This window comes from Dendroctonus ponderosae, unplaced genomic scaffold, assembly GCF_020466585.1.
Source record: "Dendroctonus ponderosae isolate FM_Combo_2020 unplaced genomic scaffold, Dpon_F_20191213v2 Dpon_F_20191213_11, whole genome shotgun sequence".
NCBI classification, from domain to species: Eukaryota; Metazoa; Arthropoda; class Insecta; order Coleoptera; family Curculionidae; genus Dendroctonus; species Dendroctonus ponderosae.
In genome coordinates this window covers 4141519-4160470 of record NW_026017213.1, presented here as the reverse complement: position 1 = coordinate 4160470, position 18952 = coordinate 4141519, and the positions used below count along the sequence as shown (strand labels likewise).

The window sequence follows — 18952 nt, the reverse complement described above, 5'->3', positions numbered from 1 at the left end:
CATTTTTTGGCTCATTTTAAGCGTTTTTTGAGCGTCATGAAGTTCAATCGAAGATTTCTTCCTTCCACCCTGATTTCTTCCGTTTTTTGCGCATTCACGATGTGCAACCCACGATTTCCTCCTTATTATTGACCCAGAAACTTCAAGCTGCAAGCTTCCAGATCCCCTTGTTTGATGGCGCAGCGAAAACTCCAGTTTAAAAAAAGCGAAATCCATTACGAGACGACCAGGAACAATAAGTCATCTATGCAGAAAGGCCGTAAAAAGTCGTGCTCAACCGGCAGGGAGGATCGTAATATTTCGCGAGCAGAAAAGAGGAAGTCGATTTATGTCCGGCTAATTCCTTGCATACGGACCGGGAACGGCGGTGGATTATATATCGGGACGGGACAGAAACTTTGGCCGGCCGGGAAATTTGTCATGGATCGCGATCGACCCCAGCCGAAAAACTCCATGGATATACGGACGGGATCAGGGCCGCGTGTAAAAACAAAAGGAAACTATGCAAAACTGCATGGGGGCCGAGCCAACTAGTCGTAAATTTCGGTTTTATGAAAATCGTTTYACGACTTTATGGTTTATTGAAATTAATACCGCGAAAGGAAGGATGAGCGGCTATCGGAAAGCCACAACAAGCGCTCTTTTTCGATTTAATAATGCMGGGATTTATTGCCAGCGAATAATGGCAACTCGCGCTATACATTGGGAGTTGTTGACATCATAAACATTCGTTGGGTGAACAGATTTTTGCCGAGTTGGACAGAGTCTAATTATAGAGTCGAGGCCGGACAGTTTCACTGTCCGGGCGTTAGTATTGGTCGCGGTAAAAGACACCATGGCCAGCACAAAATCCCGATTTTAAACATTTAAATTTTTGTCCATGCCGATATCTGAAGGCTTGAGTGTATGAAAAACGATAGAGAAAACTAAATTAGAAGATCGTTGAATAAACGGAAAAAGTGGAGCGATTAGAAGCCGAATATTTCTGTTTCGTCGACTTTTCTTCGAAGGCAAGTTGTACATTTGTCACCCTCTATATCAATGCACATGGCAATGTTGCGAACAAAATTGTAAGCAAATGAGTCTCTGGGAAACCTGCTAAGCAGGATTGGGGTTTCGTGGGTCGGTGTTAAGCCAACCTTTACAGCCGGTTATTTGTCCGATTCACCCTCGAGTAATTCGATCAGCTACGTCTTATTCTTCCTGCGCCGATCGGGTGTCGTTTCTTAGTCCTTTTCCTTGAACTGGTAATCAACTTATATTCCATAAGGGACGTGGTTTGGCTTCTCTGGGGCTTAAAAAACCCCAATCTTTCCCACGGCAAATTCCACCTTTTCAACTTGGGGTGTGTGCAATATGACTAATTGAATCCGTTACCGATAATTTAAATGTTCAGGTAGGGTTCAATGTGACTCATTCGTCGCCCGTGTTGTTTGGGCGATTGTTTGCCGAAAAACAGCCCCTATTTTTCAACTTGAGTCAATATTGAAGCAATTCGCCAGAAAATCGACACCAGCAATGACTAAGCGCGACCTTTTTAATGGTCTGCTTAAGCATGGAGGTACCGGAACAATGTTTATTAAAACAGTAATTGTTGTCTTTCAAGCGACAATTAACGCACGGTTTGTTTCATGCCATCATCATCTGCATATTTGTTCAGCCTGTTAAATCATCGTTATTTCTACGGCTTTAATTGGAACTATTAATTTAGTGCTCTTGATGGTTTTAAGGCCCACGCCCCAACTCTGTGGCAAATGTCTGCTTTATGGCCTCTATTAACGTTGCTTATGGTCTGATTAATTGCGTTTTAATTGGATTTTTGCTACATTTTTTGCAATCTTTTAAAAGAGAAAGAGCCTGATTATAGAGGGAAGTAAGTATAAGAGATTGAACATCTATGAGTTCTCCAAACATCTTTAATTTGCTAATGTTTCCAAATTGAGGCTCACGCGCAAAAAATTGCAGCAAATAAAAGAAGAGATTACCCTAAAGGGAACAGTATCTTCTAAGGCACATAACAAATGGTAGGTCGATACCAAGATAAATTAAATCAATCACAGTCAATTAATCATCATTATTACGTTATTTGTTCGCGCTGACCTCCATTACGATCTACACATAAATTACAACGATGCTGAAGATTTACAACAGTAAAGTATGCATTTCCTTTCATGCCTCCGAACAAGAAAAAATCTGAAGGTGTTAGATCGGGCGGTCGGAGCCGCCAACCAGCATATGAACAGACAAGAGAAAAACGTCGATTTTCTCAAACTTCGTTGAAGTCCACAGTATTTTCATCTCAAGCGTTAATAGATTCTGAGGGACAGGGTGAGCCAAAGTGCAAAGGAAATATTCGTTCATTTTGAATAAAATCTTAACCAGTTTATTTCAAATATTCAAAACCAAATCACTTTTTGAACCACCCGATATTTTACTTCCAGATCAAAATTCTCATAGCCATCAAGTATTTTGTTTAAAAAAGGTATGCTTGGCGAGAGTTGATTGGAGCAGTCGTTTTTGAGATATATTGAAGAAAACGCGTCAGAACATTTATTCTTTGGACATACGAAAATGCATTTGATGATCAGTTGAACATTCGTCAGTTTGTTCCTGCACTTTAAGTGACCATTTCAGCATTAAATTCCTCTGCCTGCTTCCATGTTGCATCAAGTGCAATTCGGCTCAAGACAGTCAATAGCCGGGATTTGCTGGTGAAGTTCTAAGACATCAATCCCCAGATAAGTTTGCTCCGAAATGAAATTCGGAAGATTAGCCATTCTCCAGAAAATTAACGTGATTTCCGGATTTTCCGAAAGTAATTTCGACTCGAGCATACATTTCCCGGCCTTTTCCCGAATCAATCGGCTTACAGTGCACCGAATCAAAGGGCCAGAACGAATGAATTGATGAAAAGGCAGCTTGAGGAACTCGCATTCGACGGAAAATCCATCTTTGGGATTTTAATTTCGAAAAATGCCCAGACGAATATAACAGTTCACAATGGGTTTTGATTGGGACCAGTTTTCCGTACCAGTTTCAGGGTAAGAACTGTTTTTTTTTCGGATAAATTCCCCTTTATCCAGAGCTGAGCCACGTCACGTGTCACTTCCGAAGGAAAACCAGACTCAAGGCCAAGCGTACGTGTCCAAGTTGATCCTCTGCTATTTATCCGACAATTTCCCGAAGCTCTTAACGACTAAATAATCCCGTCTCGTTACGGGGGATTTTCCCGGACGCGCGATCGATCAGCTAACTGATTTCCACTGGACGGATCGACAGCGGAAAACTTTTAATGCCATTTTTTGCCCTCCAATGTCAATTTGCAGCAAAGAGGATCACGAGACGCCCAGTAAAGACTGTCTCAAGCTTTTTGGCAGTGACGCAATAACGCTCATTCCTTTTGCCTCATTCATGTTGTCCAGCGAGCAAAACGGAAATTAGATGTTTAAGACTATGGTTTCTTAGCGATTTCGCACAATTCCGTCTGGGGCATTTTCCGGCGTTGGAAATCACTTGCGTTTCCATTCGAAGCGGATAATTAACGAACCCATTCAGAAGCCGTCATTTTGGAAATAACGAAAATTGTCTCAGCTGCCGTAACAACATGTGACATGCGAAAGCAGCCGCAAAAGTTGAAAACCGATAACGAGATTTCTATTACATGCTGCCAAGGAAACCGAGCACAAGGAGCTGTTTCAATTATTCCCGAAACTCATCCTATGGAAGCGCCATGGAAAACGAAACCTCCCCCTAGCATCAATTTGCAGTGAGAAACTACTGCATGAACACACTCCAAACCCAAATAAAAACTCATTTTTCTTAGCTGGGAATTGGCAATTCAATAAGCATTTGAAAATGTCTGCACAAGCAATTAAGATTGGCGTTTCACAGGTGATAAATATTGCGAACAAAAGGTGTGAAGACAGTGGCTCGACTAGCAATTCCGTCCTGTGAATGCAAAGGATCGCATTTTAATGCCCAGCATCATAAATATTGATCAGAAATTGGCCAAACCGACCGAAATGAATGCATGAAATGCACATACACGCCATATATAACTATGCAGCCAGTGTTGTTTGCTGGGGAATATCTGGAGGGAAAAAAGCGCAAAAAGGATACACAAATCACAGTCGCTCGCTATTTCCGTCTATTTGCTACGCATACAAATTAGGTGGGAAAATCTAAGCAAGTTTTCATTTGATCAGTCAGCTTATACAGGGTGACTAAATAACTTGATAGCTTTCCATAAGAAATTCTTCTACAGGGTTTCGGAACAAGCTAGCAAGACATGGGATTCGATCGGGTTTGAGACCCAATTTGCTGCTCGAGTTCGCCAGGAATCGACCAGGTTTTCCAGCTTTATATTTTTAACACCCTGTACGATAAAAATACACGGGAACTAGTTTTAGATAGTTTGAATCATGAACTAATAAAACTACTTCAAAAATCAGTTTTTGCAAAAACCATTGGAAAAGTTGCATTTTTCATTGAGTCAAGTTTAGTTGAAAACGCGTGATTTTTGCAAAAAAAAACCCTTTTTGGGTAAGTAAAGTAGCAATTTCTTTTCGAAAACCCGCCCATTGATATGGGGCTCAATTTATTTTTTTTAAACCATTACAATTTCAAACAATAAATTAATCTCAACTTGCTAAGTACTTACACAACAATTTAGATACTAGGGATAGTCGGTATTTAACGTAACCGCTAAAATAACAGTGTTCCAAACGTGTAACCTGAAACCGTAGTTACAGCTAGCCGATTTAACCGGTTTTTTTTGTAACCGTCGCTGCCTACATATGCTAACCTATCCAGCTGCAGCCGTTTGCCGACTTAAACCGTTCTTTTTGGAACCGTCTCATAAAAACCGAAACAGTTGTGCGCACTTCGCATCAGCTGCAGCTGTTTGCCGACTTAAAGGTTCTTTTTTGGAACCGTCTCATAAACCTGAAAAAGCGTCAGCACAGAACTGATGCGGCATCGTCGAGCGCTCTCGCTCTATCCAGTTGCAACAGTTTCAGTAACCATTTGTCAACGAAAAATATGTGGTATGTAGTTGCGCGTTGCCTTGATGATTGTGTATCACTTTTCGTTTATAAGAATTATTGTTCAGTTCTTCAGGAACCAGCGAAAATTTGTTTAGTCGCTACGATGATATAATTCAGCATTTTTAGCCTATAAGTATTTAGTTTGGGTTAGTTCTGGCATTCTCTAATAAATCTTAAAAAAGGGGATTATTTTTGTTGTTATTGTGTATTATTTAATGTTATTATGAAACGAAATGCGAGAGATTATTTTCTAAAGCGGGTGCTATCATAAACGTGCGAAGAACTAGAATCAGTAAAAAGCATCTGCAAACAATTTTATTCTTCAATGTTAATTCATTTTTAAATAAAAATTAGATTTTTAAACGTCTTCGCATATAAACCGTATATTTTATTTGATCACTCTAGTTTATTATCAGTTTTTGTTCTTTAAGTAGTTACTTCTAAGGAGTCATTTTAAGTAGTTACTCTAAAGGAAATCATTATATATCATCGCTACTTCTACTATCATCACCAGTCTGCATTTTTAATGAAAAATTTAAAAAGTTACATGTTCCTTTTGGAACCGCATTTTGAAACCTATTACCAAGGTGAAACTGAAACGTTGTAACCCGTTACAGAAAAATAACCGTTTAGCACACCTTTATTAGATACCAAAACGTTTAAAGCGACTAATAGGAAAATTATATAACTGCTCAAAGTGGCCCCTCATTCATTTTCCTTTAGAAACTTGTGTATTAACCGCAGTGTTATTTCAACGGGGTTATTTTTTACTTGATCACCAATATAAGTATCAGTATCAATAAGTAAAAAAATATAAAGATTTCGGATCCGGTGATAGTGACGGCCAAGTCCCTGTCCTTCACAGCGAATACTTCTAATATAACCGTGTGACAATAATCTACACAAACGCAGTAGTTTTGACCATCAATCGCACATCTTTTTCCCGAGATTATCAGGTTCGATTCGTCTGGATTGACTGTAAATTTTAATGAGATCTCAACTTTCCACATTATTTATTGCACGAAAAAAGTACGACTTTGTTTCGACTGTGAGTTTTGCTTACTGATAGTGAAGTTCGTCGCCTTATTGGCTGGCTTATGGCTGGCAATTTACATTCGGGCTGGTCGAATTCGAATTTATTTGATGCCGAAAAGTTGTTTATGGAAATTCGGTCGCATCTAACTTTCCCAGCAAGAAGTTTACACGATGCGCTCTACCTCGCCCAATTTAATCCACTTTCCCAGCAATAAAACGGCAGTTTTTAGCCTTGTTTGGTGCTGTCATAACCGATGAACGAATGATTTTCTTGGGTGCGCCAAAGAAACTAATAACCATCGCTCATTGACAAAGACGACGACTGGTTTGAATGGATTTATATGTAAAGTCCACGGCTACATAAAACTGGTAGCCATAAATCGGGAATTATGAGCGGTTCTCAGTTATGGGCAACTTCGGTCTAGTCAATAAATATCTCGGATGTTTTAATTATGGGCCATTTTCCTCAGCCAGCCGAAAAGCTGCGGACCATGAATAAGTGATGATGTGCTAAGTGTTGCATAAGCCATTTAACTTGTATCTGGCGCTGCCACAGTTTGGGCATTAAAGCCCGGCTAAGACCTGGATTGGGCCAAAGGCTTAAACTTGGTCCCGATCCTCAAGTTCTCAACTTAAATGAAATTTGTATTAGAGCCGCCGCATCCATATCTCTAACTCTCCATTAAATGCTCCTCGACGAGTTCGCGTACTTTTGTGATAAATGCGCTGCATGGCGACGACAATTCACGAGCAAATAAGTACAGGCAAAACAATTTTCCATTGCGTTGCACAATTTGGATTTGTGCATCTGATGCGCTCGGAACAAGTGGAGCGACACAACTATTTACAGGGCCCCTTATAAATATGTATAAAAATCCGTATTTGCTTCCTTTTCCCGGACGGTTGTTGGTGCTGTTTACATTGCGCATTTGTTTCGCGGTTTCCGCGGAATATATCTTTTTCAATTGAAATTATGCAAATTTGCGCTTTTCTTGCTGACTTGCAAAACAACGGCTGCGGATTTCTCGAAACTTCTACTTGTGCCTGCTTGCTTCCACCGCTTCGCCATACCCAGTCGACGGGGCATCATTTTTCTTTTGATTTTCCCAAAGCGCATTCATCCCAAACTAAATCACTACTTTTACTTAATCGGCCCATACATTGTCAAACAAATTGGGCAATTTTGTTGAGCCCAACTGCATTCAGCGCAATTTTTAACTCTTGATGCACACAACACAAGTTCAAATTTACTGGTTTAAAGTTAGTGAAGTTCTTGTGCCACAAGTACGGAAAATGTTGTGTCTTCACACTCAAAGGGCGATTTATGATCAAATTGTGCAACAGAATTTTTGCATATTTTCCACCCTCAAAACTTGAGGCCTGATGCGAGCCGCCACTAGAGCCTTCATAAAACCATCCACTTTTCCCTAAACAAAAAACCCTGTGACTCCTGCCTTAAACTAGACTTGCAAAGTATTTCGATTAACTCCTCAATTTATGAGGCAAATTTGTCCCAGCACAAACATCGCCGGCAGCAGAAAAATTCCCATTTTCTCCTGCCACCGGAAGTTGACACTAAAGTTGAATATCTTATGCAGTTTTCTTATTGACTGTTTTCCAGTTTACATAGGAAACTGTTGTCATTTGCATTTTACTTGCAAGTCTGACAAGCAATTCGTTGGGTAATGACGAGGCTAACGGGGCTTTGAGCATGGGGATTCTACCATCCAGGCTTTTATTTTTAATGAATTTATCCAGAGAAAATCCTGCTTCTTTCTGAGCGAGAATTCCATCATTTCCATAGTCGGCTTTCACGTCACCCAGTCCTTTTGTAGGGACATTTCGGGTGTCCCGTGGAAAGTCCAACGGCGTGAAAACGGTCAGAAACAATGGAAATCTGTGCGTCCTGGAAACGTTCCTGCAGGAAACATCAACGACTAGATTCAAACTGGTTATTTGTTTTTGCGCCATTGTTCGCGACGTGATTAAAATGTCGACGATGTCACAATTCATGTTTCTCGATGTTTCTACCAGCCTAATTAGTGTTGTTCTGCTTCTTGAATGCGCGTCAATTCCACCGCAATCTATTAACGAACGATTAGCCGCTGATATTAATTAGATAAAATCACTTTGTTCGCAAATATGGCCAGAAATCCCGAACACAAACACTATTTAGCGCATAACTAATTGTATCACATTTAATCGGATATTTATCAAATGCCGATGCGAAATATTTAATTCGGGGAAGCGACAAAAACCGGTTCCAGCTATATAAATATGAAAATAAATCAAAGCAAATACTAATGGTAACGACGCTAGTTGATTAGATTTACGCATTGGACGAGTTTGTATGTATGAGCCTATCTAAATTAAATCAAAATCGAACGCGTACAGGCCCTAATGCAAATACGATCAATCGAACACTAATTTGGTCGCGGTCGCACTATAAATATTACAAAAACCTTCGAATCCCCACAGATATTTGCCATATTTGATTTGTTTTGGGGATGAAAAAATGCGGAACAGTGTGTACAAGTATTAGAGTAAAAGTGAACCTACTTTCGCATTGATTTTGGAAAAGACGCCAATTTACTGTTGAATTGAAATACAATACAAAAATTGAAAACATGCTATAGAAAATGTTAAGCCGTCATGGAAAATATGTTTTGCATGCCCATTGGTTGAATCTGTGCCACATTTAGTGCACTTGGCGTTTACTGGACACTTACACAAACTTTCGAGCAAAACACAGGTTTACTCGGACTTCGACAAAGTTGGAATAAACTTCAAATATACCCTCCATTTTGCTCGAAATCTTACACTGAACTGATGTCAAAACACTACTGAGGATGTTGGTAACTCGCGCTTGTGAAACGTCAGAAAAAGATTCGTTTCGAGATGGAAATAGAAGATTGGAATCTAATCAGGTTTTGGGGTTTTTAGAGAGTCGTGGAAAAGAATTGCTTCCTGAATCCGCAGAGCTGATTTCTTCGTCAAACACACCTCTGAAGATGTAAGTTATTTGTGCGTACGAAGCGTCAACAATCATTTTTTTCCACGACGGCCTAAAAGCGCAAGAAACTGGCCACTTTTAAACAATAATCGTAACAGCTAACTATTGGTAAATTCCTATAAATCCTACCACTAGCCGTTTTCGACTGTTTCTGAAAAACTCCTTTTTATAGTACCAAGGACCACTACAAGAACGAACGAGCCAAGAGTATAATTTTAAGCAGATTTTTTTGCAAATTCTTTATCCAAAAAAAAGCTTTGCTGAAACCTTCTGGAATAATAATCGGAGAATTTTCAAGCCAGACAAAGGCCTAGAAAAGAAAACAAACACTTCGAACTAAACTAAATAATCAGCGTTGGATGATAGGCGAACATTCCAGGGTGTTGGTTCTCTGTTGATTCTCAAACCCGGATTTTAGATATTTGTTTAAGCAGTTATACATACATTATCTTGAACTTGCCCACATATTTTTCTGCACTTGGCCTAATAAAACGAAATCTGTATACAAAATCCGTCAACTAAAACCCCAAACGCGCACCCCAAAAGTGTCTTAATCCATTCGAGTCTTGTTCAGTAGAACTCTGCGTTTGGAGACAATTTGTAAACTAAACTGGCAAAATTTCGAAGCATCGCAAAACACCGCACTGATGATAGATCGAGAACTTTAATCATAGCGACTAATTAACAGGAGCCTGCAGTTCATTAGTGGCTCACTTTTTCACTGCATGGAAACTCTGGCCAAGAATCTCGGCCTAATTGTTGGTGCGTTGCAAAAACCTCCGCCCGTTCATATTTCAAGCACTTTATGCCTCCAATTTGCTTGACAACAACGATCCTCCCTGCTTCTTTCAACTTTTACAGTCGTCTTCACGCCCTCTTTCCCATTCTTGGAAACTGTGGTGTTAAAAGCGAACGACTCTGCAACAGGGCGCCACATTCTTCTGCATGTTATAGAAAGGATCAGTTCTATTAAGGGATTTTTTGGCAATGTTTTTAAAGCTCGCTTGGTTTACAAGACCAATTTCAAACACGTTTCTTTTTGTAATCTTGTGATGTAAAAACTGAACGTTGGGCGTTTTATACAGAAGACTCAGAAGACAGAATTTGTCCCTGCTTCGGGGAATTTTTGACAATTTTTCTGAAACTCGCTGGTGTTGCGAAGACTGTTTTATGCAGTCGCCTTGTCCGAAACATATGATCAAAAGTTTCGAATTTGGGGCTTTGTCAGGAAATTTTTTACTTTTTTTTAACTTATTTGTTTTTCAAGGACTGTTTCATGTACCCACCTTTTCCGAGAACTCTGATGCAAAAAGCGAGCAAGAAGGAAAGTTGGGCGTTTTGCGCGAGAAATGCTGAGCAAACTCAGTTCTATAAACCCGGAAAGTTTCGAATGTTGTGCCCCAATTTGCTTCATTTTCTGATTCCACCCAAATTGGCCTGTTCGGATGGAGCTTTGCACAGAAAAGCCTTCAATGTGAACGACAGTGGACGAAACGCCCTGATTGTCCCAAGAGGAAGTTCGGAGGTATAAAAACGTTCAATTATTGAAATCAAGTGCCTTGGCACCGAAGGGAGTCCACAATTCCATCGAAACACCTGCGACTGAGCCCTTTTTTCTGGAAGAGTGAGCCCGGTCTGGGGAATTACGGTCTCTAAGCTTTAAATTCCAAATTTCCAGCGACAAGGGGGAATTGCTGACAATAATATACAGCGTCACTATGCTCGCTTGCTGAGCAGCGGAGATGTCATGAATTTTTTACAGGCAAACCGAGAGCTTTTTGCGCAAAGTTGATGGGAAAAAGGTGTTTTTTCTTTCGACGGTAAATCGGCAGTTTGGTCCCATGCTAAGCAGCAATTTCTCCGAATCAAAAGCCTGCAAAACGACCGTAGATGAATAATTTAATGGTTCGTTTTCCATAGATTCAATAAGCCAAAGCAAATACACATCAGCAAGAGGAGTTGATTAATACAATCCACGAAATGGATTAAGGGTTGAGGGAGGGTGGGCTAGAGTTGGGCGATTTATGGTGTATAATGTGTTTGACGAGCCCTTACACGGGCAATTGTGTAGAAATTATAACAATGGCCCAATATAGGCGATATCGAGAGCAAACTGAACGCGTAATAGAGTTGGCTGGGAAGGCCCGATTGTGTCCTGCGACCCGGCAGTGTTTAGCCCAACTTGAACTATTGTGCCCAGAAATTGACACGCCAATGGACAACTTTATGCCACCGCTTTTTGTTCACAAACCCCAGTTTTACCAAAGAAAATATATGCTGCATACATGCCAACTGATACGAATCATACCCCTAAATTTCTATTTGAGCAACTCTGTATTCTAACACATTGTGGTTTTAACAAATTTAGTTTGAAAACTGTCCTGATTATGACTATTCAAATTCAAATCGAGTACTTTAATTTGCCATATGATTAGAATCACACATCAAAAATTGCCTGATGATGGCTCGCAATATAAAGAAACTAACGGACGAAGGCAAATCCATCAGTACTCCAAATTTACATCCATCTATCTTCTATTGGTTGAAAATTGAAACTTTCCGGGTTTCTACTATCGACTTTCCCGCATATAAAATGCAATAACGTGCAAATCTGTACCGTTTTTCAGTTCTCTAGGAATTCGTTGCAAGAGACACGCTTGCACTTTTCTTGGACGAAATTCGCCATAAAATGTCTGTAAATGGCGCAAAATGCGAAACTTTCCGGGTTTTGGCAACCGAATGTTTCCCACAAAATTCAATCATGTGCACATCTTCACCTCTATTGGTCATCCATAATTTAAAATGAACGAACTCTAGTTAAATTATCAACTTCATAAAAAAACTACCTGAAAATTGCGAAATTTTCAGATACAAAACTCGAAACTTTCAGAATTTTGTTCAAGACATTGTACACGTCATTCAGAGCTCGAAAAATGATTTGCAAAAAGCATTCGATTGGAACCAAAGCGCTAATTTTGAAAATGTTGTAACAAACACGCAAGCCCTGAAAATGGCAAAAAATCGAAATGTTGTGGATTCTGCAAAGATATCAAAAACATGCAAAAACGAGTTTTTTTAAACAAACGCGAAATTTGTGACCACTTACCCAATGCCTGATGATAGCACAAATCGACACTTTTAGAGTTTTTAGTTTTACAAAAACATAAAGTTTTACCGCTTTTGTCTCTCAGGAAGTTGAAAAGAAACACTATTGAAACAAACGCGAAATTTGTGACAACTTACCACCCAATGCCGGATGATGGCACCAATGAAAAAAAAAATTAAAAAAAAGTCCAAAAAAACTTTAAAATATTGTTTAATGCAAAAGACACTCGGACAAACGCAACTCGGACAAAAATTTTGAAAAGTGGCCTGATAACGCCGAAGAATCGAAAATTTGAACCTCCTTATTTTTGAGTCAGTGATGTAAAATATTAATCTTAATTGCCTTTTGTTCCCTCATAAGAGTAGATGAGACAAAATCCAGTAGGATCGGCGAGAAAAGTTGCAAAATAAACATTGCAAGCGTGAAAAAGCCCTCATGTGGCAGCCCTAGAATATTATTTTATTTACAAAAATCTTCCTGTTTCTGATATGATCCGATTTGCTTGTTTTCCAATCAAACAACCGATCAGTTGGCAGCTCATCACCAATACGGCCACATTTTCTGTTCAACACGACACATTTATAAATATTGTGACTGTATATTTTCCTCGTTCCTTGCAAGCCGTGCCCGAACGCAGAAAAAATGCTCATATCTTCGTCGAGTTCATTACACACTATCATCATTTATTACGAGAACAAAAAAGGGCGATCTGTTTTATCGACATCCATAAGTAAACTTATAAATCTGGCTGCCACCCAAGACGTTCCGCTGCTTCTTTTCTAGCCGTTTCGTCGTGAAAAATTGAGCGGCGGAAAACGGGATACAGAACGGGACGTTTTGCAAGTCGCTTATGATCGGTCGGGAATTTACGGGACTCGAGTCTTTGCCGTGCAGAATTTCACTCATTTTTCACCTTTCCAAGTGGGATTTTCGACGCCTGGGTTTTCATAATCCCAACATGGTCGCCCAGACCGCATAAATGCAATCGGAACAGTTTCGCAGGAAAACACTTAGAACAAGAATCTGCACTTAAGCTGGTTTATTTTAAGCAGTCATTTAGTGGAAGCGGGCAATAACTTAGCAACTAAGCAAAGCTCTAGACGCATATTTACAATCACCAATTAGGACGGCCAGTCAATTAAACAAACATATTACAAAGCCTGGGCATTATTTATTCTAGCTCAGCTTCAAGTGGGTTAAAATTAGGAATTTTCGCCCCCAAAAGGAAATCATCATCGATTCGATCGATGAGTCGATGATTAGCCGTCTAAGGAAGTACGGAAATAGATCCAAATGTTTGCCGTCACACCGAAAGGAAACAATCATGAGAGACGTAAAGTACTGCCACATGCTCGGCCAGAAATTCCTGCGGGACTTTCAACAATTGGACAACAGTCCAAAGCAAGTGAAACTAAAAATATTCCTATTATTTAGATCAGCGTGTTTGCCTCATCTGGCCCGTCTTTTAGCGCCCAGTCAAGGCAAAATAATCGATCACATTCACAAAGGCCTTTGATCTGCTTCAATTAGCCGTATCCGATTGGCCTAATTGGACGCGTCAATCGGCCAAACATCGGTTTTTCTTCGCTTTTTATTAAACCGTGAGCAATGACAGAATGACTGACCCGGTCGCTTTCGAATAATTTGCCCATCCACTTGCATAATAATCGCATTAGGACGACAGCACTTAATTTAATTTAGTTAATCAAGACCACTTTGCAGCAACTATTAATTTAATAACTGCGTAGCAAATGTGAGGACGCAAAAGGGGCAAACTCGCGACCTAAACATTCGCCGCTTAGTAAGCGACCAAATTCTCCTCGCCAAAACCCAATAAAACCGCGAATAGTACTTGAAAAAAAACCACATTAAACAACGTTTCAGACTTTAATGGCTTTTATACATATGGAGAAATATGCGCCAAGTGTTTATGCAAATCGGCTAAATATAGCAATTTAGCCACATCGCAGACAGTTCGTTTAGAATATGTTATTAATCTGCTTTTGAAGTCGAACTTTTAAAGTCAAAAAAACTGGAAAGTTAGAAGTAGAAGCTCCTCTCAGAATGGTCGATTTGCCCCAGCAACATAGTATAATTGTTCCCTAGCATCCTCCCTACCTATTGGTCTTTAAAATGCTTTTTCCTCGGCAAAAGTATCGACTAGAAGTTGTTCCATCGACTGAAACGTAAGTAGTAGGTAATAAGAAATTCTGTGTCTCAATCAATTTGTCTGAGACGCAGATAGAGGAGGAGTGTTCCCTAGTGTCCTCCATATCTATTAACCGAGATTCACTTTCAAAGTTCAAGGATATAGAAGAACAGTGATTTTTTCTCCTCAAGAGCATTTGTTAAAATGCAGTTTTTTCTGAAAATTCTCATGAGAACTTTAAGGCGAAACTAGTATCTTCAACTAGAAACTGTCCGACCAACTAAAGCAAAAGCAGGAACTATTAGGGAACCGTCCTTCCACTTTCATTTACCGGCCCCGGCTTCCACATCCAGGTGGGAATAGAAGAGGATTGTTCCCTAGCCACTCCCCTACCTCCTAATATAGATAAGCTTTCAAAGTTCCTGGCTTTAGGGATATTTCCTGCAAAGGAGCAACCGTTAAAAACGTTCCTCAACAAATCTCTCGAGAACTCTGAGACAAAACAAGCTCCATCAACTAAAAATTTGAGTGCTCTCCCACGGCTTTCGCTGCCGGGTAAGAATAGCAGAGGAGTGTTCCCTAGTGTCCTACCTATCTATTAACCGAGAATCACTTTCAAAGTTCAAGGATATAGAAGAACAGTGATTTTTCCTCCTCAAGAGCAATTGTTAAATTGCAGTTTTTTCCGAAAATTCTCATGACAACTTTCAGGCGAAACTAGTATCTTCAACTAGAAATTGTCCGACCAACTAAAGCAAAAGCAGGAACTATTAAGGAACCGTCTTTCCACTTTCATGTACCGGCCCCGGCTTTCACAGCCAGGTGGGAATAGAAGAGGATTGTTCCCTAGCCACTCCCCTACCTCCTAATATAGATAAGCTTTCAAAGTTCCTGGCTTTAGGGATATTTCCTGCAAAGGAGCAACCGTTAAAAAGGTTCCTCAACAAATATCTCGAGAACTCTGGGACAAAACAAGCTCCATCAACTAAAAATTTGAGTGCTCTCCCACGGCTTCCGCTGCCGGGTAAGAATAGCAGAGGAGTGTTCCCTAGTGTCCTCCCTATCTATTACCGAGATTCACTTTCAAAGTTCAAGGATATAGAAGAACAGTGATTTTTCATCCTCAAGAGCATTTGTTAAAATGCAGTTTTTTCTGAAAATTCTCATGAGAACTTTAAGGCGAAACTAGTATCTTCAACTAGAAATTGTCCGACCAACTAAAGCAAAAGCAGGAACTATTAGGGAACCGTCTTTCCACTTTCATTTACCGGCCCCGGCTTTCACAGCCAGGTGGGATTAGAAGAAGATTGTTCCCTAGCCACTCCCCTACCTCCTAATATAGATAAGCTTTCAAAGTTCCTGGCTATAGGAATATTTCCTGCAAAAGAGGAACCGTTAAAAACGTTTCTCAACAAATCTCTCGAGAACTCTGGGACAAAACAAGCTCCATCAACAAAAAATGTTAGTGCTCTCCCACGGCTTCCGCTGCCGGGTAAGAATAGCAGAGGAGTGTTCCCTAGTGTCCTCCCTATCTACTAATCTAGATGCACTTTCAAAGTGCTTGATGTAGAAAGGTACATTTCCAGTTAAATGTAAGTAGGAGGTACTTAGAAACCATTGTGCCAATTTCGCTGGTGTGGGGAAAGAGAATGAATGGCCCCTAACATCATCCCTACTATCCCCTATCAATAAACAGAATTGTCTTTTAAAACGCCATAGTTAAAATACGTTTTTGCTGCAAAAATCTCATGACCGCTCTGAGGTTTTGTTTCAGTAAACCTGTTAAGTTTTCAATTAGCGCTTGACACAAACTCGCTCAGCCCTGACGTATGACGTCACTGAACTCAGGTCTCGTGATTAGCACGTCTTCCTCCGAAAGAAGTACCAAAGAAAAAGATGCTGTTCAAAAACTCACATGCAACTTCCACAGTGGCCGGTTGACTCTTGATGCTGCCCTTGCCATTCCAGGCGAAACACTCGCACTTGAACTTCTCCTTGCCGAAGAACTCCTCCACCATGTCCCTGGTGACATTGGCCTCCGCCTCCATGATCCGCACGCCCGTTTGAGGATCGACGAAATGAAAGTCCTGAGTGTCGACTTTGCGAGCTCCATTGCACTTGAAGTAGAGGCGAAGCGAATGAGCGGCACGACAGTGTAGGGTGGCGGCGCGATTCTTCACCACAAAGGAGTTTTGAGGCTCGGCGAGGAAAATGGGCAGATCGGTGTTGAGGAGCAGATTCTCATCCGGTTCGGCTGGTGTGGGCTTTGGGGTCGATGCACTGATGGCCGTTTCTTCGAGCAGGGGCGACTCTGCAACAGAATGGCATTCTGAAAGCCTCCTCCTCAGTCTACGGGTAAACAAGCTGCCTGCCTATCTCAGATGGCGATCTTGGCAAATAAATTAGGATAATTAAGGGAATCATGTCACCAGATCCCGACGCAATGATATGAGCCTCTTCTTAATTATGCGGTCTTGCAAGGTAAATTGGCTTTAATCTGATGGGCGAAGCCCATCTGGGAACCATTCGAGCGCGCAGATAAGCCGCGGAAGTTTCATGACAAAGTGCATTGTTGGACAAAATGCCACTGCAACCAGTTAAGTAGCAACTTTTCGCAGACAGTTTTTAAGCCCCAGCAATTTCCGTTAAAACTCATTTTGCAGTAAACCAAAGCATTGAAATCCCTCGCTAAATGCAACCGATTAATTCTGTTCGCTGTGTTCTTTTATCCGGGGCCATCGTTATTCAAAATTATCTACCGGTCTTAATGGGCATGGCCTAAAGTGTTTAGTGGCCGTTTGTAAATAGATTCGGCGCTTCAGGGCCGTAACCCGTTTGGTTGTTTGCTTAAGCATCAAAACAAGCTTTAATTAAAGAAACTTCAAGTTCACAGGGTTTGAGGATGTGAGTGTTCTGGTAGACGGAAGGTGGAAGAGAGCACAGAATGAGATCGGTTTGCGCCTGCAAGTTGTGAAACTTTTCGAAAACAGACAATGAAGTTTCCACGGAAGAATCGAAAAACTTTCCGCACTGTGCTCAGTCTAGTTTCAAAAGGGCAAATTTTTCAAAGCCTTCAATTCAAGTTTGCAAGCTGAAATTTTAAAGTTTTTCCAGAGCCCATTAAAGCCTTAATTTGAGTGCAGCTTTGAAAAAACAGAAACCCACGTTCCTAATAAGGGATGGAAAATCTTTCCGAACTGTGCACAACCTAGTTTCAAAATGGCGTGTTTTCCAAAACCCGCATTCATTAAGTTGCTTCTTCAAGTTTAAAGACTCCATTTTGAAAATTGCTCCAGACCCCATTAGGGCTCCAATTTGAGTAAAAATTTATGAAAACAGAAAACTCAAAATGGCGGATTTTTAAAAACCCACATACAATAAATTGCACGTTTAAGTTTGCGAGTGAATTTTGAAAATTGCTTCACCCGCCATTTCAACTCAGATTCTAGTAAAACTTTAGGAAAAGTTAAAATGAAGTGTCTTTTAAAAGGTCCAGACATTTCTGGTATCCGCTCCATTTAGGTTCGAGTTATTTTCGGCTATGTGATTTTTTTGAAAATGAGCCATCAATCAGGTGAGATCTTAACTTTGCAGGTTCAGTTTTGAAAATTCCGGTAAAACCTCAATTTGAGTAAAACTTTGGGGAACCATAGAAACTGGTGCCGTGTAAAACACTCAGAAAGTTGCGGCATCTGCTCTGTTCAGTTTCGACACTGCGAATTTTTCAAAACTGCCAATCAATGAAGTAAAATCTTAACTATGCAGGTTTAGGTTACAAAATTCCTCCAAAACTTCCCCAAACTCCGATTTAAATGAAACTTAAGAAAAACATTGAGAATAGTGTATATTAAAAAGCTCCAGAAAATTGCGTGAAATGCTCCGTTTATTTTCGGCTATGCGACCTTTTGAAAATGAGCCATCAAGGAGGGGAGATCTTAACTTTGCAGGTTCAGTTTTGAAAATTCCGGTAAAACCCCAATTTGAGTAAAACTTTGGGGAACCGTAGAAACTGGTGCCGTGTAAAACACTCAGAAAGTTGCGGCATCTGCTCTGTTCAGTTTCGACACTGCGAATTTTTCAAAACTGCCAATCAATGAGGTAAAATCTTTAATATGCAGGTTCAGGTTTGAAAATTCCTCCCAAACTTCCCCAAACTCCGATTTAACTGAAACTTAAGAAAAACAATGAGAATAGTGTCTTTTGAAAAGATCCAGCAAATTGCGGGAAATGCTCCGTTTATTTTCGGCTATGCGATTTTTTGAAAATGAGCCATCAAGGAGGTGAGATATTAACTTTGCAGGTTCAGTTTTGAAAATTCCGGTAAAACCCCAATTTGAGTAAACCTTTGGGAAAACATAGAAACTGGTGCCGTGTAAAATAAGCATAGGGTTGCGGAATCTGCTCTGTTCAGTTTCGCCACTGCGAATTTTTCAAAACTGCCAATCAATGAGGTAAAATCTTAACTATGCAGGTTCAGATTTGAAAATTCCTCCAAAAGTTTCCCAAACTCCGATTTAAATGAAACTTAAGAAAAACATTGAGAATAGTGTATATTGAAAAGCTCCAGAAAATTGCGTGAAATGCTCCGTTTATTTTCGACTATG

At 40.2% G+C, this 18952-nt stretch overlaps 1 protein-coding gene across 3 annotated transcripts in view; it reads right to left on the bottom strand.

The window, feature by feature from the left end:
- Positions 1-18952, bottom strand: part of LOC109534764 (netrin receptor UNC5C) — a gene marked incomplete in the record, with an annotated part of 132076 nt that overhangs the window by 64261 nt on the left and 48863 nt on the right. For all 3 annotated transcript variants that reach the window (XM_048662674.1, XM_048662673.1, XM_048662675.1), the window contains 1 exon segment: positions 16264-16659. In XM_048662674.1, the coding sequence (XP_048518631.1) occupies positions 16264-16659 (396 nt within the window).